At 37.6% G+C, this 27,296-nt stretch overlaps 2 protein-coding genes across 3 annotated transcripts; one reads left to right on the plus strand and one right to left on the minus strand.

Annotated features, from left to right (window-relative positions):
- The first annotated feature begins 12,109 nt into the window (after nt 1-12,109).
- Nucleotides 12,110-14,792, plus strand: LOC116035228 (zymogen granule membrane protein 16). The gene is made up of 5 exons (XM_031278205.2): nt 12,110-12,208; nt 12,363-12,492; nt 13,046-13,145; nt 13,307-13,396; nt 14,051-14,792. The coding sequence occupies exons 1-5, from the start codon at nt 12,160-12,162 to the stop codon at nt 14,183-14,185; spliced, it is 504 nt and encodes a 167-aa protein (XP_031134065.1). The 5' UTR covers nt 12,110-12,159; the 3' UTR covers nt 14,186-14,792.
- A 1,131-nt stretch (nt 14,793-15,923) lies between these two features.
- cmtm8b (CKLF-like MARVEL transmembrane domain containing 8b) lies at nt 15,924-20,475 on the minus strand. 2 transcript variants are annotated; one of them, XM_036006754.1, is made up of 4 exons: nt 20,274-20,475; nt 17,678-17,833; nt 17,453-17,572; nt 15,924-16,139 (listed from the first exon to the last, which is right to left on the minus strand). In XM_036006754.1, the coding sequence occupies exons 1-4, from the start codon at nt 20,403-20,405 to the stop codon at nt 16,056-16,058; spliced, it is 492 nt and encodes a 163-aa protein (XP_035862647.1). In that variant the 5' UTR covers nt 20,406-20,475; the 3' UTR covers nt 15,924-16,055. The 2 variants fall into 2 exon arrangements, with proteins under 2 accessions (XP_035862647.1, XP_031134066.1); XM_031278206.2 differs by having other exon boundaries at nt 17,660-17,833; nt 20,274-20,468.
- Between the last annotated feature and the right edge of the window lie 6,821 nt (nt 20,476-27,296).

Genomic DNA, 27,296 nt, shown 5'->3' on the forward strand with positions numbered 1-27,296 from the left:
AACTGGCCAGCAGCAATGTTATCGTCCGTGTAATTATCTTACTCTGCTTAATAAGCTTTTTCCACAACCGTTGGGCAAACATGCTTGCACGTCCCGGTTAGATAGTAAATGCCGTAAACCTATAGTATCCTTTGTAAATCTTTAAAATCATTCAACAAAAGAACCAAGCAGGCCTGCCTTGTTGCATGATCCAAAATTCAAATGTTGACGTAAAACCATGTCTCGCACTGTATTTAATAAAATGTATCTAAAGAAAAATCTTTGCTTCCTTTCCTTTTACTTTCCCTAGGAAAATGTACACATAAGCGCTTCTGGTCTGCGGGCCATAAATCGTTTTATCTGATTTTGCGGAGAATCGGACCCAGGGACAGGCATTAAGAATAACTATATAGAAGTAGCCTTCTTCTCGCTGATGGTCGCTTTTTCTAATGCAGGTCATAAAACCCTAAATATGTTGTTTTTGAGCCTTTGCTTTAATCATATTTTTAGAGTGACATGAACACATGTTGAACCCTGCAAGGCATTGATTTCCGACTATCCAAAAGTCCATAAGGGGTTATTGCTTAAGTCACGAAGTGTATGCATGTGTGTGTGTGTGTGTGTGTGTGTGTGCGCGCACACGCGCATGCGTGCATGTGTGCGTGCATGCGTGCCTGCTTAGATTTTATCTGTAGTGTGTACAGTATTTATACTCAAGCTATGCAGTATGTGTGGGTGCACATTGCATGCAAGCCCACAGTGTACATGTCTAAATGCAATAAAACAGGACTGAAACATTTGCAAAATCAATTTAGAAACCATGGCCAAGGCAGAGTTCACACAAAGGTTACAGGTGAAAGTGTATCAGCTTGGGTGTCCTGCAAGATCAGTTTTACATGTGAATTGTATTGTACAAACCTGTAATTTTAACTATTATATTAGTTATAGACATATTGTTGAATGTGATTATTGTAACAACAACAAAAACTAATGTTACTTGTCTATGGCCCTTGCTTTCAAAGGCATTATTGTGCATTTAGTTGTGGAGTGGAAATTGACTTCAATATTCCACTTATTCCACTTGTTGATATGAAGTATGTATGTTAAAGTGTCTTTATTTTATTCACTCCCTTCAGTTCAATACCTTTTCGCTTGTGCATAGTCATAGACTTTTGGCTCATGCCAACTGGGAAGTATTAGTGCTCAAAGCCAGATTAAAGCAATTATGTTTTGTTCAGGGTTTTTTGTCTGCATGCTGAGAAATCTCAGAGCTCACAAAAACTGGTTTGGACCAGATAAGGCACTGCTAACCCTGTTATACAAGAAAATACACTTGCAATTCAAAGTGGTAGCATACAGTACCTATACCATTAGAATTGTTAACCTACATCAACATATATGGCATCAATATTCTTTCTCTCTGAATTATGTTTAATTTTCGTTTCCTTCTCTCTCAACCGTTTACAACCACTTAAACTGCTTACCTAGCACTTTGTTCCCAGAGACATTCAACTTTTAATGCCATTTAGTGACACTCTGGTGCAACGATGTATAGCAGCATGTAGTAAAGGACAGATTTAGGCCTGACGGCGGTGTAATAGCTCCAACTCTGCTATGTCAACCAGGGTTAATCATTGAAGTTTTTGAGAGAGTAAGGTTTCCAGTGACCCACTTTCAGAACAAGATGCATTGTGGAACACAGAGACACAAGACCACAACAGAGCACTTCTTGACATGTTCAAGAAGAAGCCACGATGGGACTTCCTCTGTCACTGGGGCCTTGATTCAAGGGAAATTTAAGTGGGTAAGTGGTAAAAGGAGGGTTTAAGGAAATGTGCGTAATTTCTAACTGCATCCTGCTGTACCTTCCGTTGTAGAATTAAAGCTGAACCTGTTATCATGTTTCCAAATTTGGAAACGGTCAAAAGAGAAAAACGTTTACCCACAGCTGATGTTGATTTAAGATTCCATGCCAAACCATATTACTTGTTTTTATTATGATGGTAATCAAAGATCATTTTAACAATGGGCTAAATTTACCAAGAAGCCCTTCTTGTAATCTCATTTTTAGCCACACTTGCTCTATAGATGATGGTTTGTCGGTCAATCCACCACTGTAAAATTTCAATCTCAACTGGATGGATTGCCGTGAAGTTTGGTACAAACACTCATGGCGCCCAGAGGATTAATTGTTATAACTTTGGCGACCCGTTTTTAACTAGCTCCACCATCAGTTTAAAATGTTAATTTGTCCAATACTTTGGTTTACTACTGTGCATGCCTGTATCAGCTTCAGCTTCAGCTTGGCTTTCAGTGCTTGTTACCAACTGTTAGCATGCTAACTAATCTAAAAAAAGTAAACATGGTAAACAGTACCTGCTAAATATCAATATCCTAGAATGTGAGCTATGATAATGACTTCTGCTTCATTTAGCTCAAAGCAAAGCTATGAGACTGCCCTCTCCTAAAAAAAAGTCAGATTAACAGTCAGTGTACAGTGTTATATAAATAAATATGTTGACATAAATATATAACTTTTAAGATAAAGTACAGATGAAACACTCTTTGCCTACTTTATTCACCCAATGAAGCAGAGATTAAACAATCAGTACAATAATAATGTAGAAAGAAAGTGGATTGTTTTTTTTTTGGTGGTAGCAGCTGCCTAATAGGGTGGGTGTGTTTTTCTGTAATTTGTTTGGAAAAAGAGTAGGAGGAGAGGGAAATCTGACAATCCTCCTCTTCAATATGCAGGTTAGTATGACATTTTTACCTTGACACGTACGCACTGTATTTTAAGAAACTTTGTAAATTAATCATCACTGTTTGGGTCTCTGTGTGTGGGTGGGACCCATACCCTCTACATCCTCGGAATAGTTTATAGTTTATAATTGTGTAATATCTTTGCTATTTTTTTTCCATCTGACAGATGAAAAAATGTCCCTAACTATGTTTATTCATCCAAATTTGATTTCACACATGAAGGTAAAAGTCAGTGTTTTCAGTGATCAGCCAGCTCTGCTGTTGTGTGAGTGTCAGTGACTTGTTTCTACTCTACACACAAAGACAATGCTTTAGTTAGCAGAGGCATGTACAGGGTGCGAACTACGGGGGAGCTAGGGGGAACTCAGCTCCCCTTAATACGACATGGTCTCTCCTGAAAACGTGATTTGTAAAATTTTGGGGGGTCTCTAAAAATATTGACAATGTGTCATTTTGACGTGCAATTTCAGTTTTGTATAATGTGATCATCGTGGATTATTATGTGTAAAATTGCAAAAATATCATTCATTCATGCATGACCGTGATCTAATTCACTTCAATAAAGATAAATATAGATGCTATTCTTGTCATAAGAAATAAGGTGGAGCTGCGGTGCAAATTCAACTCATGTTTAGTACATGTTAACTCAAAGATTCGCAGAAAAAATATTAAAGTTGGAGGCCATTAATCGGCGCGCAAAGTCCTTGAAATCCATTTTGCAGTTAGCATCATATAGCCATGGCAAAAAGAAAACAAAGCAGTTTAATTAATTTTGGTTTTACTAAGAAATTGTGTAGTGATGACATTAATAGCAACTGATTCACCTGTTGCAAGCCTGTTAGCACACCTCCCGCCGGGGTGACAACGCAAGAATAAGCTGAAGAAATAATGTCCTCTCTGGCTGAAGATGGTGGTGGTAACAGCTCGTCAGAGGCCGGTCACGATCCTAACCCCTCTTGCTCCTCTCTCCCATTAAATTGGAACAGCCAGCAGTGGAGAGACTGGAAGAGCCGATATACATGGCTGTTTGTTAATGATGGAAGCTTGGGGTGCATCGCTTAGGCCTAATTGAACGGAGGAATTATGGTATTCTTCGGTAGCCTGAGTAACTTTAACCGTTGTTCATGTGAAATCTCAGACAGCCTGATGCTTTGTTTATAGACTATTTGTGGATGGCTGTTTACTCTTTGACCTATCTATTCCTGTCGATAACGTATAATAGGGTAAATCCTTTATAGTGCATACACTTGTAGCTATTATGTATCTTTGTACCAAAAAAAAAGTGGGCTCCCCCAAAGGCCATGGTATAGTTCGAACACTGGGCATGTATTCAGGTTGTATAGTAGGCCTGATGAAGCTTGTCAGTATGGTCACATCATTGTTGATCTAGTCAGAAATATTCTTGCATTGCAAGTTCAAGAAGATGGGCCATCCCATCTTTTCAGTAGTAAACTCTATATTCCAGAGCTCTAAGGCGCTGCACATGGGTTTGTTTCTATGACAACGGCATTAAGGTTAGCTAGGTAAGCCCGAGGTAGGGAGTGAGCAGCCGGGATGGCAAGTGACGGTGATGCCCAAAGCTCTCCGCGGGGTAGCGGCAGCGCCCTGAGGACAGACCACAGTTTAGTTTTTCGTTTATTTTTCTTTGGACTCAAGTTGACTGGTCTTCTTTCTCTGTCTGTTGTTCCACCATTGTGAGTCAGCAGTAATGAAATGTAGGTGCCCAGCCCGATTAACGTACCATTTCTTTGTATCTTTCCTTGTCGGAAGTTCTCAATTTCCAAGTACAATTGAACGCAGCTTAACCGGCACTGTCAAGCTCCACCTTGGCAGATGGGAAGAGACCAACCAATGTTTCATTCATAAAATAGTGATGCCGTGGTGGCAGGAAAAATGAGGATGATAGCAGTTAGCAGCTGACCTGATGACAGCAAGGGTCACAGGTTAAGAGGTCCCGGAGGTTTGGCCTACTAAGTAGCCTACCTACAATTTTAAGCGAGAACAAAAATATATAGTTTTTATACAGACTTTTGTATACATTATATATTCTAGTGTATTATCATAATCTGTTTAACATGCAAATATTTTTTTTTTACCTCAACATCAAACCAGATAAAGACTTGCGCACCCCCTGTGATCTTTGCCGCCCCCCTGAGGGGTCAGACCCCGGACCCCAGGTTGGGAACCACTGATGTAAACCACTCCACTGCAGCAAAACATGATGGACCAACAGCTGTGCATGCAGTCAACTGATCTTCAGAAGCTCAATGAGGGCATCTACTGGAGAGAAGCAAAAGAGCAAAAGAAAAACCCTGATCAGTAATTATAGTATTATGGAGAATATTTATTACCTACTAATCAAATGTAAAACTTGTATGTCGTTGTATTGTGTTTCCTTTAAGATCATTTTTGGTTTTAAATTATTATTATTTTTTTTTTTTTAATTCATAATTTTTGTTTGAACTGTCTGCGAGTTTGTTAAATGTATTATGAAACAAATCTAATCTCAGAAAGGAAGGAGGGAGGGAGAGAGGGAGGTGCTTCTCTGTTTGGATTTTTTCTTGTCAAATATTTTTTTGAAGTTTTTCCTCCAAACCCCAAAACAAAAAAAAACAAAGAGAAAGCAGCAGGAAGATGTCCATGACATACCCCCTTATCCTTACATAACCTTGCCCCCAATCAGCCAAAAGTGTAAGACTAAAATCAAAATAATAATACAAATAAATAACAATTAGTAATACCATTATTGTCACATGCCATATAAACAAAGGATTATAATATTAAAATAAGTTTATAAGACTAAAAACAAAAGAATACAAAAATAACAATTAGTAATACCATTATTGTCACATGCCATATAAACAAGGGATTATAATATTAAAATAAGTTTATAATAGTGGTTTTTTTTCTCATTATAATGTAAAAGGCTACCCAAAACCTGCATAAAACCTTTCTTTGTCTCTTTTTCTCTCACTCTTCCAGTCATGTGGAAAATGTGTGGTTATCACATAACGGCCCCACAGTGTTAATAAGGTCTAAGATGTTGTAGCTTTACTTCTTTGGGTTTGTAGTTCAGGATGGGAAATGTCTTTACATAAAACACACACACACACACACACACACACACACACACACACACTCTAACGTACTTGACAGCCTCTGACAGCTGAACAATAGCAGTTGTAATGGCCTGTGAGTTTGAAACTGCACCAGGAAAATAAAAACGTCAATTCCAGTTCAGCAACATTGTTTCCACCACACTTACGGGAAAGGTAGTCTATTGCATTTGTGGTTCACTAACGTAAACCAGTTTGTAAACTCCATCTCTCTTTAATGTTATCTGTGTCTCATAATTTACTACCTCATTATGCTATTTCAAATGAGTATAGCTGTTACATAAGTGTGTCTGTGCCTCTTAAACCTGTGTAACATTATTTTTCATACAGTTTGGGTGACTGAAATAGAGTTCAAAGTTCATTCCTGACCTGGGAAAAGTAGATGGCAAGTCAATTTCACCTCAAGGTCCATTGTAAGTAGCTGTTCTGGATCTTTCGAAAACAATCTTTATTAGCAGATAACGTTTACCCAGATGTCATGGAAATGTAAATGCTCAAGATCCAATTACTTCTGAACACTTTAAGGACTTCTCATTCATGTTGACATAAAGTTGAGTGTTGAAGTTATTTCCTGACCTTGAAGCATGCAGATAAAGATCATGTGATATGTTTGAAAGCTTAAGAACAGCTACTAAATGGACTAAATGGAGGTGTTTTGTCAACACATCTTTTACATCAATGCTCTTCACCATTAGGTTTTGTAGTCACCCACACATAGTTTTGAATTTTAAATCAAAAACATGATATTTTACCAAATGTACCATCAGCCACTTTTCAGTCTCGGCCTCAATCTACTTTTGTTTTTATTAGTTTTGTTTGTCAAATTGCACTCAAATATTACCGTTTACAAATAAAATCAAAGAAAGAAAGAAAGTTATTGTGTCCTACGTGGCTCTCAGTTCAACAGGCTACATCAAGTATCAATCACAGGCAATAGAATTATTATTATTGTTAAAAAATAAAAACAAATGAATCAACTAAAATAATTCAAGGTGCAATGGTCCACTATAGAAACACATGTGCAGCATTGTACATGTATGTATTGCCCTTAATAACAGACTTCATTTAAAACACATTTGAAATGTTATCAGCCTTTTCTAATTATCTCAACAACTGCCATAATATATTAATCAAACGTCTAACAACAATATAAACAGCAGTTTTCATTCAGCAATATAACAGTAATAATGTCACATGAATAATTATAAAAAAAAATAATGGTCACAACTTTAAATATTAACTAATAACTGAACAGCAATATGCACCTGTTGTATTTTAATGCAGGCTGATAACAATAAGGTAAAAGCACTGCTGAGTGATATGATCAGAAAACGCCCCAGGCTAAATTGAGCCAGGATAACTGGGAAATCCCGGCTTAATCCCTTATCTTGGTTTTGTGAAATAGCCCTCACGTGATTCTTTGTAGTAGTAGAAATGATTGGAAGGTATTTGGAAATTTAACAGAAATTGCAATTGAAGAGATCCTCTTTTAAAAAAACAATGAGACGTTATAAATTAAGATGGCTGTAAATTAGTCTTCTAATCAATTTATGTACTTTTTAATATTTTATACATTTTATTTATATTACTAATAGTAGTAGTAGTAGTAGTGGTAGCATTGTCTTTTTATTGTTTGGTAAAGTCCAAAAGCAGGAAGTTTTGTTGTTGAGAAGTGTGTGACTTAAGCTACGTGTAAGAAATGCTATTCCAGTAGAACCAGTTCAAAAAATGTGCTGTAAAACTTTCCACTCATGTTCAGGGCATCATTTCCTCATCTCAGAGCGATAAGTTCAATCAGAGGACGTTTAAACTTAGTCAATTCCATTATTTGAAGAATGAACTCTATAAGTCTACGTTCTGTCATATCACTCCAATCTTAGCATCACTGCACTGGTTGCCCATTAAGTTTAGAATACATTTTGAAATTGTATTAATTACATACAAGGCCACCCATGGTCTTGCTCCAGATTACATTAAAGAGCTTTTAACCCCTTATAGCCCAGCCAAGCTCCTACGATCAGCTGATCAAAATATTTTAGCTATTCCACCAACCAGACTGAAAACTAAGGGTGCGTTTTCAGCTTTGGCCTCGGCTTTGGAACAGCCTTCCTCTCAGTGTGAGATTGGCTGACTCCACTGCAGCTTTTAAACGCCTCCTTAAAAATATTTTTTATAAGATGGCCTACAATTGACTATGTCTTCTCTTCCATTCTCGCAACACTGCATATTTCCTCTTTCTGCTACCTTAATGGTTTTATTTGCATCTTTATTTTATTTTTATTTAATCTTTATTTAACCAGGTAGGCCATTGAGAACAGGTTCTCATTTGCAACAGTGACCTGGCCAAGAAAAGCATAGGCGTGCAAGACAACAAATAGTTTCACATTCAATACAAGTAGTTTCACATTCAATAAAGTACAAGAACACAGAATACAATATGCTACATAAAGTGCAGAATAAGTGGGAAATTACAAATGCTGGCACGTAGTGAGGTGCAAGTAAGTTGATGGATATGCAACATACATTAACAGAGAGTCTTGTATGGGGTGGGATAAGGGTTTTGAGTTTCAGGGTTTTTTGTAGTTCATTCCAGTCATTTGCAGCTGAGGTCAAAGGAGTGTGGGCTTTTGGAGTGACCAATCTTGCTGTCATTACGTATTTCAAATATGCTTGATTTTGTTTTTATTATTATTGTAGTGCTTTTGTTATTGATATCCTATCCTGCACTTTCACTGTTTTATAAAGTGCTCGTACAAATTTTTGTATGTTGAAGGGGGTAGAGGGGCTTACATGGGTATCTGATTCCAAATTTATATCCTGTAAATCTTTTAATCTGGAAAGCACTTTGGGCTTAATGCTTGAAAAATGCTATATAAATACAATTATTATTATTAGTAGTAGCAGTAGCAGTAGTAGTATATTTCAGTGACCCAAACTAAATCGAAAATAATTTTTCACAGGTTTAAAAAAGAACAGACACACTTATGTACCAGCTCTACTCAATTGAAATTTTTATCAGCTTTTTACTATCTTAAAATATGTGATCCGTGACCAACCACTTCCACTGGCTAAACATACAAAATGTAGCCTCCCCATCATTTTTCTCATAGTAGAATAGCCAGATAAAAGTATCAAACCACCTGTTAAAAGGCACCAGAATACAGGAAATAAAATCTACTCTAAAAGGTTTCAGGGAGGACCCCCAGAACCCCCCTCAACATTTGTCCCACCAACATTTTCAATGCTTCCTACACACATGCCTCACATGCTATTGTACGTGGTAGTTGGTGTAATGGAACAAGTTTTTATATTAGTAGTATTTTTATAGTCTTCCTAACTGCCCAAATATCCCCCCAAACAATAGGCCTCTTACTTCAACAGGCAAATTAAGCTATATTAAATTTCAATTTCATAAATAGCTAATTTTCTCTGTTGCCATCTTAATAAGGAAGAATGGTGCCACTTACATATGCTTAGACATCAGGGAAGCAATTCCTTTCTTAATTCCTGTCAGTTGAAAGTAACCTGCATTATTCCTTCGTATTTCCTTTAAATGGCACGTTGATCATTAGTGGGGAAAATTGGAGGCAGTGAATGAATTTGGACACTAGTTTATTTAATATTGAAAACAAAACATCCATGCTCTTCACCATTAAGTTTTGTAGTCACCCGCACAGAGTTTTGAATTTTAAATCAAAAACATGATATTTTACCAAATGTACCATCAGCCACTTTTCAATCTCGGAGTCAATTTACCTTTGCTTTTATTAGTTTGGTTTGTCAAATTGCACTCAAATATTACCGTTTACAAATAAAAAGAAAGAAAGAAAGTTATTGTGCCCTACGTGGCTCTCAGTTCAACAGGCTACATCAAGTATCAAGTATCACAGGCAAAGAAATGTCTTATCTTATCTTGGAAAAACTGCTGTAAACGGTAATGTGCAACATAATTTTTACACTCAGCTACAACAACTAACTACTGCCTTTATTGTTGTTAATGAATTTGTTTTATTATTATTATTACTAATAGTAGTAGTAGTAGTAGTAGTAGTAGTGGTAGCATTGTCTTTTTATTGTTTGGTAAAGTCCAAAAGCAGGAAGTTTTGTTGTTGAGAAGTGTGTGACTTAAGCTACGTGTAAGAAATGCTATTCCAGTAGAACCAGTTCAAACAATGTGCTGTAGAACTTTCCACTCATGTTCAAGGCATCATTTCCTCATCTCAGAGCGATAAGTTCAATCAGAGGACGTTTAAACTTAGTCAATTCCATTATTTGCTAATTCAGCAATGCTTCGCCTTTCTGAGAATATAGTTCCCAGTTTATATATGGTTAGAAGATGGCTGTGTCTCATGTGGCCTTGTTATTTGTACACGCTGTGACTATACAAATCACAACATGTAAATAGGAACATGTTGGCGTTATTTTGTTACTTATTCAGTGCAGTAGGCTAGTTGGAACCGATTACCTTCAGGATCCGTGCTAGGCTAAGCTACTGGTGGAACCGTCGGACAGAGTTACAACATGCACGGAGATGAGAAGGGTGTGTATGGACTTATCTAACTCTGGGGGTTACGGTGAATAAGCTAAAGTCCCAATAAGTCGGCGTGTTCCTTTAAGGTGCTGAGAAGTAATTGAAATTTGTACATTCACATTTTCATGACAACTAAGTAAACTCTTTCTGTTAATAAAGATTGATTGACTTGCATAACTTTTCAAAATCAAGAATGAGCTCTATAAGTCTACGTTCTGTCATATCACTCCAATCTTAGCATCACTGCACTGGTTGCCCATTAAGTTTAGAATACATTTTGAAATTGTATTAATTACATACAAGGCCACCCATGGTCTTGCTCCAGATTACATTAAGGAGCTTTTAACCCCTTATAGCCCAGCCAAGCTCCTACGATCAGCTGATCAAAATATTTTAGCTATTCCACCAACCAGACTGAAAACTAAGGATGCGTTTTCAGCTTTGGCCTCGGCTTTGGAATAGCCTTCCTCTCAGTGTGAGATTGGCTGACTCCACTGCAGCTTTTAAACGCCTCCTTATAAATAATTTTTATAAGATGGCCTACACTTGACTATGTCTTCTCTTCCATTCTCGCAACACTGCATATTTCCTCTTTCTGCTACCTTAATGGTTTTATTTGCATCTTTATTTATTTTATTTTTATTTAACCTTTATTTAACCAGGTAGGCCGTTGAGAACAGGTTCTCATTTGCAACAGTGACCTGGCCAAGAAAAGCATAGGCGTGCAAGACAACAAATAGTTTCACATTCAATACAAGTAGTTTCACATTCAATAAAGTACAAGAACACAGAATACAAAAAGTGGGAGCAGAGCATTGGGTCCGCTCTGTTTATATACAGTATTTGCGGACGTAGTTGAAGCCTGAGCGGTACGCAAAGGCGGGAAAGAAAATCTTCACGACTGCGCATGCGCGAAGGGATAAACCCAATAAGATGGCTTAGAGGGCGAAGCCTATACAAAATAGAACTGGCTTAGGTCAGTAGAGCACAAATGTAATAGATATGACTGCATTTCCTGTATGTTTGGTTCGCAAACTATGTTGATGAACGGAAAATGATGGACTTAAATGATTTTCTTCCTGGTTACTCTAAATGCCGACTATTGTTCAGCTGTCAGAGGTTGTCAAGTAAAAATCTAAGTTGGGTGTGTGTGTGCGTGTGTGTGTGTGTGTGTGTGTGTGTGTGTGTGTGTGTGTGTGTGTGTGTGTGTGTGTGTGTGTGTGTGTGTGTGTGTATGCGTGGGAGCAGGATGAGGGAGGAGGGTATACATACTGTTTATAAAGTGCCAGTGTCACAGTGTCAGCTCATCCTGCAGGAGATCTACACATCCACAGGTGAGTTTGAACGGCTGCATCGGCTGGTTTTAACTACGTGGGTCTTAATTCTCTTTTACCATTTTATTAGTGTCTTACTGTGGTTACAGCCACTAGTTGTTTAAATTCTACTGCTTTTTATAATTATTTGCACTGGCTTTAGGTCATGTACTTAAGATCTATTGTAGATAGTGCTTAGAAAGAAATTTGGTAGATGAAGATTTGTGAGCTAATGAATTCTGATCAAAGTTCTGTCCCTCCTTCAACCTGAGTCGAGGTCTATTTAGCCAGTATAACTGAAAACACGTGTGGGTGTTCAGAGGCTTTAAAACAAATGCCAGATTGGTTTTGTGTCTAAAGGTATGTTAATAATTATTTGATGATGATGATGATGCTGATGTTTGATGAATGGGTTTCTGATTCCAGCGTTGTGCTCTGAACCCCTTCACACACAACAATGTTTTCCCTCCTGTTCTTTGCTGTGTTCTGCGCCAGCTGCCTGGCTGGTAAGATTTGAATCCATCTGTTTAGTCCTTTTTATACCAATTGTAAACTTTTAACACAAACATGTAGCTTCTAAATGGTTAGGTCAAGTTGACTCAATACACAGTAGCTTCCTCTTGTTCATTATCACATAATAACTTAGTTTGACCTCTCCAGCTCCGACGATTCACAGGTCCTTCTCTCCTGATGTTGGACCTGGTACTGGCACTGCCTTCGCCACAGGAGGAGGAGACCAAAGGATCACAGCCATCAGGATCTGGGAGAGAAGCGGCGCTTACATCTCTGGGTCAGTATTTTGTCTGAGCAGACGTGTAATTATTCCAGATTTATATTTGATCTCGGCCGGCCCTTGAGCTGCACAGAGCCTGTAACCAGTGCATTTAGTCACTGACAGTGGTAATAACTGTTCACTTAGTAGCTCCTTGTTCAAAAACAGGGTGGCTAGAACATTTGACAAAAAAATTGTTGTATGTTAGCTTTTTTATGTGTAATTTGGGAGATACTGTAAAATGTATCTGATTAAATAAGCTATACCTATTAAATGCTGTTATATTATTTTCAGTTATTATTTGGAACGGTGTTTTGTTTTTTTTAGGTCCAAGGGAGGGTCCATTAGAAGTATAATAAAGCTGGGGAGGGCATCAAGAGGTTCAACTACCCTTCAAAGCCCAATAATTAGCTTTCTATGCATTTTGCTCCACTGTCTACTTCTTCTTGCTGTTATTATTACAACATCCAGCTACTGTGCATTATGACTGTACATTATGTTTTCTACCTGATCAATCTTCTCATTAAGTGCCCTCATATTTGTTCTCTCTCTCCTGTGTCTGTCCTTGCAGTATCCAGCTACGCTTCGGTTTCATTTGGGCTGAAAGGGTTGGTGTTGAAGTTGGAATTGTGCAACAGCTGGATCTGTTTGATGGAGAGAGCTTTGTTCAGGTCAGAGATTCCATTGATACTAAATTATTAGTCTGATATAGATATTCATCTATCATTATATGAAATACAAATTATATGTTTACTCATCGAGAACCAACCACATGTACCAACTGTGTTAATTAATGTTGTAATGTTAATGTGCTCACCTTGTCATGTTTCAGGTCTCTGGCAAATTCCACAGCGACTACATCTATCAGCTGACATTTGTGACCTCCAGAGGGCGTTTTCTGATGGTCGGCCAGCCAATAACGGTAATAAGCTTTTTCATTTTCTTTTTGTGACAATTATTCAGTGTCCCCTGTGACTATATATACCATTATATATCATTAGATTTACTCATGCATTCATTTGAAGGCATAATATGGAGAGATGGATTGATTATGTCATGCCAATAAAGCAAATTGAAATTGGGAGAGAGAGAGAGGGAGAGAGAGAGAGAGAGAAAGAGAGAGAGAGAGAGAGAGAGAGAGAGAGAGGGAGAGAGGGAGAGAGAGAGAGAGAGAGAGAGAGAGAGAGAGAGAGAGAGAGAGAGAGAGAGAGAAAAGCAGTGGTGGAGCGAGCTAAAGAATGAATGAAGAGAAGCAGCGCTGATAAAGCAGTGAATCAGAGGAATAAAATGTTATTTTCTAAACGTTTGACTGGGGTCATGTTTTATGACACAAATAGACACACAGTGATTTTCTGTCAATCGACTAATTGAATAATCGACTAATCGCTTCTGCTGTACTTGTTTAAACTGTTGGGTGCGTTAATCTTTATTAAAATGGACTGTTTGATTAACAAAAAAAAACATATTTTTGAAGCTCTTCATATGTTTTGTGTGTAAACACATTTTTTTAATTTGTAAAGTAATTAAAGCTGTCATAAAAATGTAGTAAAAAGTAACTTTTGATGCTGTTTTACAGAACTCCTTCAACTTGTACCCCACCTACTCGGATGAAGAGCTCAGACTGCTGAGTGGCCGCTTCAATGGTGCAGGGATTACTTCACTGGCAGCTCACTGGGGAGTGTTTCAAGGCAACAGCTCTTACATACAATAATGAACAACTGAGTAACTGATTAATCATAGAATAGTGATAAATAATTGTAAACTGGGAATGATCAACATAAATATTTTCATTAAGAAATTATTAAATTAACACACGTGATTGAACATGTACTAGATAGACAATACTTTTTCATGTATCAAATGAAGGGGCTTTAATAAAAAGCATTTTGCCCATCTACAGCATTGAAGGAAACAAATCAGTGACTTATTGCACTAATGAATCTACATGTTTTTGAGGAATAGTAACTGTACGTATTACAAGATTATACAAATGCAAATGACAATTTGATTTGATTTTGTGATAATGGTTGTAGAAATGTTCAATCTGAGCCATAATAAATTCTGTTGCATGCAACATCCTCTTTTGTATTTCATATTAGTTATGGGTGTGACTTTTTTCCTTTCGTGACCTTTTTGGCTATCATGCAAAATTAATAAACAAACAAAATAAAAGTAACTTGGTTGTAGGCCAGTCGCGTTTTGGTGGGACTCGGTGACAGCCAATGAAGTTGCAGCATTATTAATGCTGTTCAAGGTGCTGAACCAGCTGAGTTTTCCAATGATTATGTGGACGCAGGTTCATGTTGGGGCAAAGCCTGTGATACATTATCAAAGATAAAGAGCTATTTATGATTCAAGTAGTCTGACTTCCACTTTGTTGTTCAGTTTTAGTTCCAATTATCAATCGAATTTTGTGGCAAAGGTAAGTGCTCATTTTTTTATCTTTTAAGTTATGTATACTTTAAAATAAATAACTCAAAGGCCCTGAACTCTAAGGCAGTGTATAGTCTATATCCACGCCGTTCCTCCGCCCGGATTGCTCCGGTGCTCCGGTCCCTCTTTTCGGCCGGATATCCGTTACCTTCCGCTTTCTTTGTGTTGTAATTTTAAACTCCGGTGGATTTATGAGGACTATGGTTAACTGCTCCTCAGATCTCTGCAGGGTAAATCCAGACAGCTAGCTAGACTATCTGTCCAATCTGAGTTTTCCGTTGCAAAAACTTTTGAATGTACACATTCCACTAAAACAAGTTCCTTCACAAGTCTATTTTGCAGAGGCGCTGTGGCTCCGTCCAGTGCTTAGCGGCGCCCAGGACGATTGTGATTGGTTTAAAGAAATTCCAATAAACCAGAACACGTTTTTCTCCCTTCCGGGAATGCTGTGTGGACTAGCCAGACCCTCCTCCGCAGCGCTGTGGAGGAAGGTCTGGCAATGTGAGACTAGTGTAAGGATAACAACAGAATTTGCAAATGGCAATGTGATTTTTATTTCTGCATAATTTTAATGGTTGTAGAAATGTTCAATCTGAACCATATTAAATACTGTTTCTGCGACAAGGTACGAGTTTGACGTTTTTTTTCTCAGGACCTTGTGGCTATTATGCAAAATTAATAAAACAACTTTCGTTCTTATTTGTGTGTCCTGTTTTTTCCAACACCAGGGACCAACTTCATTTAGATTTACATGAAACAAAAAGTTACTGGGTGCAGGACTGTAGACGGCTGACTGCTCATTCATGTGTGTGATGCTACAGTACATGCAACCTCAAACATGCTGAAAATATTTTTTGCCTGTACATTTTAACTCAGATTCCACTGTTTTGTGGACTGACTTGTGTCCTCACTAATTGCAACGTTACTATGGTTTATTTACACAAAAGCTTGAGAGCATAATCCCCTCTATTTTATGTGTTCCTGCTAGACAAGTGAAATGCAAGGTATTCATTCATGATCATATTAACAGTTTCCTTACAAGTTTAAATTTGACTCTAGCCTTGTCCTGCTCTGAAGTTAGGTCTCCATCACGCCCATTCCTCAGAGAAAGTCTGAACATTGTTGTCTTCAAACAGCAAGTAATGAGACTATTGTTCTTGTGTGGTTTTCCAGGCCCAGTAGCTCAGGTAACTGCTTCCTGCATAGCACAGTGTGGTCAGAAATGCAAAGAACTGAGAAGCGTGAAAGGTGGAGAAAAGTTATGGGAAAATAGAGAGGGACAGGGAGACAAAGAGGAGTTGACTAAAAAGCATAATTCACTCTAAACTGAAAAAATCATTCATTATCTACTCACGCCAAGTTACTGAACTACTGAAATGTTAGTGTCCACATAATATTAGTTAATATAAGACATCTTGGGTTCTATGTGTAAAGCTTTCCCATTTGTAGTTGCTGTACTTCATTACTTTATTTAATTGGTTTATTGTATTTTCAAGTGTTAATGTGTCAATATCATCAATTTAGTATTGCTGCTGTCAGTAACATTAATTCCATCACAACATGCCATAGACTCAGTTTATAGTCCCACAGCAATCCCTGGCCTTATGGTACGATACTATAAAAGGGATTTCAGTGAGTTCCACACCATGAGGTATACATATTTCAAATTTGGGGAAAAGAGAGCACTGATCATTTGGTGTCAACAGATACCCTGACTTGATGAATCAAAGCCAATACCAGGAGATAAAAAAGTTGGATCAGTGAAAAACAAGTTGATAAGTTTGGATTTGCACATCTTCTTCATTCTTTTATCTGTGAAATCATATTTGATATTTTTTATGCTAAATGATTAATATCGTTTTCTCTCCACGCTACCAGGAATGTAGTTCTGGTGGCCAAATACTATGAAAATTTGCAAATTTTAAATGCTAAAAGTATTTTCCACTGATCAATGTCACAAAGAATACTGCTCAGCCTGTAAAACAGTATCATAATGTTTTCTAAGGGGAGCTGTCCACAATTTGAAAGATAAGTCTGATGATGTGATAGTCAGTGAAATCATCTATTAAATATGCTATTCAGTTGCATTATGGAAAATGTAGTATCCAGTGGTTTTGGAGATACACCAATACTAGAAACTGAAAGTTAGGATATATTGGCCTCTGCTGCTTCATTGGTAAGTTTTTATAAAAGACAAATGTATCCTGTGTGTACCTCTACGAGTTTAAGTGTATTCAGTTTAAAAAATATGAGAATCAGCTATGTGTATTTGTAATTATTTGTTGAATGTGGACTTCTCGGGTCATTATTCCCACAAAACAATACCGAGGACAATACCAAATCCTAGATTACACTGCACATGTGTTTGTTATATATTCCTCAATTTCTTTTTTTTAAACTCACAGAAGCAGCCTACACTTTAGTTGTTTTTTCTGACACTGGGCTGTTTTTGTCTTCTGTGTGTAATGTGGATACAAACTTCAGTGATGTTTTTGACATACATATACTATACTGTAACAGATCAAATTGAAAGGAGTGTTCTTACTGCAGATGCTGCCCAGCAGTTGTAGTTATGTCGCCCCCTAATGGCCTGGTTGACTGAGAGAGCGTCTACTACTGATGTCACCAGATACACAGCTGCAGCACTACAGTTCAAACATAGCGACTAGAAGGAAGAAGACACAAACAGATAAATAGAGAAAACCGATAATTGAGACAAAGCTGTGTGTGTGTGTTTGTGTGTGTGTGTTACCAGTGTAGTCCAGGGAACCTGTGGTATCCTGTTGTGGGTCCCAGTGAGGTAGATTAAAAACAGGAAAACTGTCAGAACCCAGCACAAGATGGCAACAAACATCACCCAGCAGAGAGCAGACAGATGAAAATACTCTGTACCCCCTACCAGAATCCACACCAACATACCAAACATCTACAGGAGAGGAGAGGAGAGAAATATTCATTTCATCATCTTCTTTCTACTGACATAATACATTTAGGTCAAAGCTTCAAACCCCTCATTTATTTCACAAGATAAATATTTTGAAGCCATGAAAACGAGATGGATATGGGACATAAAATGTAGCATTTTGAGGAAGTTGATGGGCAACTTTGCCAATAGAAAATTGAAATAAATCAGACTTGGATGAAGGTACTAGGACAGCACTCCAATTGATAATTTTTATATTGCCTCACAAAAGAAATAACAAAATGATCAATTGGAGTGCTGTCCTAGTACCTTCATTCCTTAATGTCCAGTATCCAGCACCCAGCCTTTAAAGTTTTCTAAGTTTCTATGTACGTTGAGCACATCCAGTCCTATTTTTTTATATATATATATATATAAAAATCAAACGTACCATAACAAAAAGTAGTGCTTCATAGCTCTTTTCTATATAAAAGCCTACTGTGTCAATCATTTGTTGTTCCATGAGTCATTTCTAAATTCCAAACACCCAACATGCCCCAAACTCACTCAAAATGTTGTGGTGAGTAGCTAAATCTCGTTCCTGCCAACACTTTTCTAAACCCACCCTTCCTGTCTCATAAAAAAAAAAAAAAATCTCCTGGAGAAAAAAATCTTCCTGTTGGATGTTTGGCTTCACAGGAAGTAAACATTTTCTGGTGTGAAACATAACTAACGAGGGTTGGTTACTTTTCAAATAAAATCTTTTATAATATCAATTTTACATCACAATCTGACATGTTTTAGTGCACCTGTCACATTCATTTCACCCAAAAGCCAGAATTTGCAGCGTCATTCAGAATGTCATTGAATGTTTGTTTTTGTTGCATCAGTATCTAATGATTTGAAGTTATACTATAATAGATTGTATGATGCCAGAATAAGTTTCTATAATTCTCTGAATAAACAGCTTTAAAGTGTGTCTGCAATTATATTTTAACTTTTTTTTTGTTAAACTTTTTTTGTTAAACGTAGTCATTTGCAGCCTCTGCATGGCAGCCAGCCAGACGATATTTACAGAAAGGCTGTCCTGACTCTTTGCCTCAGTTGATTTGGAAAGGAAGAGACACAATAAGGGAAGGGAAGGAGGAGGAGTTGATTTGCTTGGTATGTTTTGGGTTAACTTCCTATTTTCTTAGAAACATTGTTCTACGGTTTTATAGTTTTTCTGTAACTCTATTAAATACAGTCAAGGGAATACAACAAAAACCCATTTATGCTATTATTACTACTCGTAATTCTCGTGAATTTTAGACTCATTTTATAGAAAAGGAAAGTAATTAATGCATCTATTTGTGTGTGTGTGTGTGTGTGTGTGTGTGTGTGTGTGTGTGTGTGTGTGTGTGAGAGAGAGAGAGAGAGAGAGAGACATACTTTTGTTCTCTCTTGTAATGTCTCTCATAAACATCAAACTTATTGCCACTTCCTGACAATGACTATTCAATATATAATCAGTTGTTCCAACTTATTCTCATATGATCTGTTGCGATTGTGACATTTTCAGAACTGCTGAGCATTTTCTAATGATACAGTCTTCAAACACTGAACATCTTAAAATCCATATCTGCCCTACAAAGCAAAAAGGCAGTAACTACGCAGAGTGCAGAACTGAGAAAAATGACTTTAAAGTTATCCTGTCATCCAGCTAAGTAGTTGTAGGTAGATTACTGGACATGTGGCTGTTTTTGTTACTTTATATTAGCTTATTCTTTGTACATATCAATCCTCATATTTAATTTGATATTTTACCCCTATTTTGCAGTTACTGTATTCTTGCTTTGTATTACTTACCAAAAACGTGGCACCATATCAAGGAAAAAGGCAGTAACTACAGATTCTCCAAAAACTATTTTGCCACAACTTGGGCTCTGGGTGTGTTAGATACACTGTATTTGAAATAATTGGAACCATTTGTTTTCCTGAACATGGATATACCAAAACCAAAACTAATTTGACCATTTTAGGTTAATATTTTCCACCCGGAAGCTGTTCTGGTGCTGAAAAGGCTGCTTAAAGTCTCACATTGCTAAGCTGTTATTAAGTTATCCTGTCATCCAGCTAAGTAGTTGTAGGTAGATTATTGGACATGTGGCTGTTTTTGTTACTTTATATTAGCTTATTCTTTACATTTTTTTTTTTTATTCTTTGTACATATCAATCCTCATATTTAATTTGATATTTTACCCCTATTTTGCAGTTACTGTACTCATGCTTTGTTTCACTAGGGCTTTTTGCAGTTACTGTACAAACGACTACCATTTTTCTCCAAAATGACACACATTTGAGACAAGATGTTTTGTCACATAACAAAGGATGCCTTGAATGTCATGAAAATGATAATAACTCATTTTTGACCAAAAATGCAGTTACTGCCTTTTTGTTTTGTAGGGCAGATATTCACACTTACTATCTCAGCCAGGAGGAGTATTCCTTTGGCAGTTGTGGTGAAGTGCTGGTCGAAGGCCAAGGTGGAGGTGGAGATGTTGCATTCTGGTACTGAGGGACTCCTGCGGCCCGACACCACAGCCGCTCTCTCCATGGTGCACTGACGCACACAGTCTGTGTGCTCTCAGTCGGGTTGTCGCTGTGGCAGAGGAAGTTGTGTTCCTCTCCCGGAATCCAACAAGGACAACCCTCTATGAAGAGTTTAATCACAAATACTGTATATCAGCTCACATATATTAACGGTAATTGCATAAGCAAACATTTGAGTTGTGTCTTGTCTTATTCACCTTAATTAAAAAATCACTGACACAAGAAAAAACTTTTTTTTTTTCTTCTGTTGGGTATAAAAAAAGTGTAAGAAGTAAGTATTGTTCTATCCCTGCTTTTTCATTATTCTTGAACTGACAGAGGTGACAATAAATAGGAGAAAAATTGAGATGACAGTCCCTTCAGAGGGATTCACAGCTCAAGGCAAGAAAAGGAGCACTGTGTGAAATCTACTTCAGCATAATGCCCGTTCTGCTACTGATGATAAATGATGCTGATAGGCAAGAGGAGTCTGTATGAGGGAACAAAGAAGCACGACTCAGACTTTTGCATGTTTTAGACCCCTAACAACAATTAATACTTATTTAGGTTGATATGCTACATTCCAGGCTGCCATTGCAATGCCATGAAAATCAATTTGCAGTCTTGCTTGAGTTATGTAATGCACCACAAAGAACAATTTATTTTTGTGGTGCATTTAAGAAAGCTGTGTCATCATTAAAAAAAAAAAAGAAACCCAGAAGACAAACAGGAACAGACAAAAGGTAATTTGACTTATAATCAGGGGTGGAAGTAGTTATATACAGTCTATGGGTGGAAGCAACGAATTACATGTACTTACTGTAACAAAGTTGTTTATTGTTATTGAAAGTAAATGAGACAAATCAGCAGCTGCAGCAGATAAGAAGCTTATTGTGTGTCTGTTCACCTTTCTGTCTGTCTGCCTGTAAAACAATGCAATATAACGAAGAATTACATTTAAGGGTTAAGGTTAGTATTATTATAGCTCAACATGTTTGCTTTGAGGAGCATTGTAGTATGACAGGTTATAGTGGGTCAGAGAGGCTGAGTGGACTGGTTATAGTGGCTCAGAGAGGCTGAGTGGACTAGTGGAGTTGACTTTTGATTGGGAATCAACCTGTAGCAGGTTGAGGAGGACTTCGCAGTGCACAAGACTCCCACAAAGCTGTTGTTGCAAATAGGTGAGTACAACAACACACTTGCTGGGGTTATTGTAACTCTGTCTAGTAAACGGTCGACGTTACTAGACAACATAGCGTTGTGTGCATGTGTGCACACAAGCATCCTTGAAGACACTAGCAGGGAACATGATCAATTCCCCCTGAACATTCACCCTCATACCTGCATTACCATTACCAATAATGTGACTTTGACATGAAAATAAGGGCAACAACTATACACTGTGATGCATTACGTAGGCTATCTAAAGTTTTAATTTGCAAAGTCACCAGTTTGAAAATCAATTTAAAGATCACCTCTGTGTTATTGACATGTGGTCTGCCTTGAACCATAATTTGTCTAATATGCTTATTCAATAAAGAGATTTTTTTTAAAGTTGCATCTACTGTAGTCCTTTCACCTATTACCTAATTACCATATCCAGAGTCTATGAATATGCAAATATTGTTCCTTTCAGATGCAACTTCACTGAAAAGTCTATTCTCAGTATGTGCACTGGCAGGTTTAAGTTTCCACATCACACTTAGTTGCATATGGGACCATGATTGGCTCCAAACTACTTGTGATGTCACAATATCTAGGTAATAAGTACACGTGTGTTAAAGTGGACTCGAAGATGAGCAAAGACAAACTTTACCCCTTTGGCAGATGAATGTGAAAACAGTTAAGCTCAAACATCCGGTAAAGTAACAAAACACATTTTTGAGTGGAGGGGGACTCTAAGGAGGAAATCATGCTAAAACCTTGTTGCTGCATTAAGTCATTTCTGACCACTAAGTGAGAAGAAAGATTTTTGGCCTAATTAAAAAAAAAAGTGTGCCTGTGCTGCAGTACAGTCATAAAGGCAGTTGGTAGCTTTGAGCACTGGGGGGCAGTAGGTACACATGGGCAAACAGCAAACCTCTCTATAGAGGAAAAACCAGAGTACATGAACAAAAGATGCAAGGTTGAGGCCAATAAGACGCACTGGGCGGGTTACTTGTCGCCACTGTGGGCGTGTTAATTGTTGTTTTCATTCATTTATTCTTAATTTCTGCTGCTAATAAGGAGAAGCCAACACTACGGTCATGATAACATGGCTGATTCAACTGATTACTGCAATGCTTACTCCCTACAGAAGCAGGTGTGCATCAGGCCTGCCAGAAACTTGGATGACTGAATGCTTCATTTTGCTGTGGCTAATGCATGGACATTTATAACTGTGCTGACGGTGGTCTTTTTCCTCATAACAGAAAAGAGTAGAAAAGATAAGAATATGGAATAGAAGTATACATTTATAAACTAAAAGAAACATTTATTTTATATTATTTTACATTTGAAATTAATTGGTGCGGTTATACGTTCCTCGGCTCTGGCAGCAGTTCTAGATGCAACTCTGGACAGAAGTGACAAAGAACTAGGTGGTTATATTAACTCAGCATTATAACAAATGGCATGGGCGCCAGCAAGATGTTTGATTAACAAACAAATAGACCAATAACCATCACATTATAGTAAGATGCTTTGTGGTGTTCTGCTGCAGTCAAAAGCCTGGGCCATGCATTATCTGACTGGGTATTTTACATAATTTATCTTATGCTACTCAATGGACTAATTCTGCCCTGCTGAGCACATTCTGCTCCGTGCAGCAATATCCACTGCAGCAATATATACTCTGCATTACTCTCTGTCTCTCTCTCTCTCTCTCTCTCTCTCTCTCTCTCTCTCTCTCTCTCTCTCTCTCTCTCTCTCTCTCTCTCTCTCTCTCTCTCTCTCTGTCTCTCTCTCTCTCTCTCTCTCTCCATTAGGGGTGGGAATCTCTTGGCACCTCACGATTCGATTCCGATTCACAGGCCAACGATTTGATTCTAAACCAATTATCGATGCATCTTGATGCAACAATTTTTTTATGTACATTTCCATGCGTGATTTTTAAAAATATACATATAAATCTGAGTTTGCTACTCAGAGTTTGCTAATCACTTCCTAGACAAAACTGCTAGACAAAGCTTAGATTTTGATGTATACAGTATTTGTCACACACAAGTTTTAATGAAATGTTTTATCTACTGAGGTTTTTATTTTGTAGTCATTCCATGCTTAAGCCTTAAACATGCTTGTGGAAGTCACCTTCTCTCCCAGTAATCTTCCATGTCAGAGGCTCAGTCATGTTTAAAGGTGGAGATTGGCTTCTTAGAACATGAAACATGAGGTGGTCAGATGTAATGTGATAAAGTAGATGAACAGCCTATGTGTTTTGCCTAATTATAAGTAATTATATTATAATATAATTAATTATTTTATGTATGTCTTATTAGATCAACTATTATCATCAACTTATCAGAATTGAGCATCGAATCGTTCTAGAGAGAATCGCAATGCATCTAAGAATCAATTATTTTTTCCACCCCTACTATCTATCTATCTATCTATCTATCTATCTATCTATCTATCTATCTATCTATCTATCTATCCATTTACTCAACCAACAGGCCAGGTCTTGTCTTCCTTGTGCTGGCCAGTGGCTACACATGTAGCCAATACAATAAAAAAAAATTGTCGATTTCTGTTTATGGGAATGGCAGCTTGCACCCAGAGACATTAGTCTTTCTTTGAGGCCAATAGATTTTCTATATGAGTTGTCTAACAGCTAATTATCACAGCAGGACTGGGGTCATTTCACTTTCATTCAATTCATTAAAAGAGAAACACAATCTCAATGTCATTTTATTAATGTCAAAGCACATTCTTAATTATTTTGTGACAGATTGGACGTGACCACCTTCAGAAAGTTTTAAGTTTTAACCATTTAGGAATTCCCTTTGTCAGTCTCTGAACATTTTAGTCACATGTTGTGTGTGTTAGGTTGATTGTAGATGTAGTTTCTTAATATACTCAATGAAAAGGTTTGGTTTTATAGAAAAAAATCATTTGTTGTACATTTTTGTGTGGATCGTGTAGTAGACTATCAGTCATATATAGTATATTATAATACAGTGTTTTGATCTGACATGAATTCCTGGATGTATTTGTGCTTCTACTCTGCAGAATGAATGGGGAACAATTATCATATTTGTTTTGGGTGTCTAATGAATTTCTTAGCAAGTTTTTGGGGTGCTTTGCAAAATGTGCTGCCAACACAGTATCTGTACTGAAGATAACTGCTCACAGAGTGGGCTTTCTCTTCAGCCGTACACATGGGGAAACCTTGATTGATGACATGGTCAATTGGAATTGCTCTAAAGCTATTTGAGAGCTTTCCCTCTCATTAAATACATCTCCATCTTCCTCTATAGTACCCATTTCTTCTCCTTTTCTTCCTTCTCCACAGTCTGTAAAACGTCATAACTCTTCTTTTTACATCTCTAATCATCTGGTGCCATTATTTGTCCCCACAGTAGCCTTCATAACAACCTGATGAGATTTCAGTTTTTTAATAATCTCTTTTGGCATGGGCTCAAATGAACTAGCATGAAGAACTGGGTGCATGAAGTTAAAATTCCATGTTTAAATATATGTAGAAATGGATGGAACTTTTCCAAAAATGACCCAAAGCTTTGATATTTTCATTAGATGCTAAAGGAACATGTACAGTAGAGAAAAACATGTACTAGTGAATTGGAGGAAAACCTTTTAATACCAGAAAATCCTCTCATCACATGAACATACAGGTATTAGTGGGATGGATCAAATCAATGAATATCTGGTGGATGTAGCCAGCATGATGTAGCCTCGCATATAGTCCTAATCTTAATTAGTAGTAAAACAGCAGGCTTTTCCACTCATCAATAACCCAGTGCCTCCTGTAGTAGCCGCTTTTCTTAGGTTCTCCAAAGAAATTATTATGCTCTATTGTCTTGGCGGCTCAATTAAAATGGACTTACTCCTTTAATTCCCTGAAATACCACAAAGGCTCAGAAGCACACAGGTGATTAATGGTTATTACCCTGATTTTTAAAATGCTTTTCGCAAACGCATGCTCATCCCCAGATTTTTGATCATTTAACTGATGATGAAAATGATTCATGCCTATTCATCATGTTATTGTTAAGCATAGCATTTTGTGTTATTAGGCTTTAATTGACAATGTCAGGATTTAAGATTAACATCAATTTAGTGCACCAACCATTACCAGACTTTTGAATCATACTTTCAGTAAATTTGGGACCTTGTGAAATAACAGAAAATAACAAAACTAAATATGTGTTTGACTCTTGAAGGAAAACTTAAATTCATGACGACATTAGGACATAAACTGTAGTAGCTGTAGTATTTTACTTCCGGTGTTGATTTAATTCATTTCAATGGAATTACTGTAAAGTGAACCCAGGCCGACCTGTGGCTCACAATCATTCAGAACAGTCGTTCAGTCAGCCGAGTCATCATCATCACTGAGTGATTTAATTGAAAAAGAGAAAATTAAATGAATAGAATCAGTTTAGCGCAGACTACAGAGGGAATTATGCAACAGACTAAAAATGTGCAGTTGTACCTTTTGTTGCTACTTTTACTCTATACCTTCTTTTCAGAAGTGTGAAGAGGAAACCGAGCGAGGTATCACATCTCTGCTGGAAATGAGAGAGCTTTTATCTAGTTTTTCTACCCTCCCTTCCTGAAAGTGTTGTTTCCATTCTCACCATTGTCTTCTTTGCTACACATGGTATTTACTCTTCTTTTCTTCCCTCTAATTCTCTCTCCCCTGTTCTGTCTTGTTCTTCGTGGTGAGTGTTTAGATTTTGCTGCTGTGACACAAAGCTTCACCACCGTCAAACTCACACACACACTCACACACACACACACACACACACACACACACGCACACACACACACAATGCACCATTCTGTGCACAAACTCTACATGCTAAGATGTAAATAACCTGAACTCCGCCTGAACCTCCCTATCCCCTCTACACGAACACACACACACACACACACACACACACACACACACACACACTAATAAATGTGTGCCCAGATGCCGCACTGTAATTGGCCACTGTGGCTTCCTGCTGTGGAAAAGATATTTTTAATGCACAAACTTAAAGACACACACACTAATCCTTGCCTCTGCAACATCTGCCACATCCCCCAACACATGTGCTGGTTAAATGCAACCACACTCTCTCTCTCTCTCTCTCTCTCTCTCTCTCTCTCTCTCTCTCTCTCTCTCTCTCTCTCTTTCTCACACCACACACACACACACACACACACACACAAACACGCGTCATGTACGTACCCAGTGTAACCATGCAGGCAGCCCCTCCCTGTTTAACCACGAGCCCTGACATCAGTTCTAAATAAAATTATGCGGTTGTTCACCGAGAGGCAAAACCTCGCCCTCTGAGACTTCAGCTGCTGTTTTTTTCATCTTCAGCAGTGTTTCCCTTGGATTGTTGCCTAGGCTTTTGTGGAAAGGCCTCTGGAGCAGTGTTTGGATCGTGTGACGCTAAACATTTCCACAAACTTGTATTGAGAGTAAATCAATATTATTAAAAAAAAGTGCATTTATACATATTTAACATCTATCAGAGCCAAGTAACTATTTATTGATATATGTGGGCCACCAAATATTCTCATTTAAACGTTTTCAGTCTTATGTCTGACATCTTGAAATTTATTTCTATGTTGCTCTCTTACCTGCCTTTTCTCTTCAAATATACTCACCTTCTTCCCTCCTCAAATTTAGTGTTGGGCAAGTTACTTTTAAAAAGTAATTAGTTACAGTTACTAGTTACTGCTTCCAAAACGTAACTAAATT

The sequence above is a fragment of the Sander lucioperca genome, chromosome 10 (assembly GCF_008315115.2).
Source record: "Sander lucioperca isolate FBNREF2018 chromosome 10, SLUC_FBN_1.2, whole genome shotgun sequence".
NCBI classification, from domain to species: Eukaryota; Metazoa; Chordata; class Actinopteri; order Perciformes; family Percidae; genus Sander; species Sander lucioperca.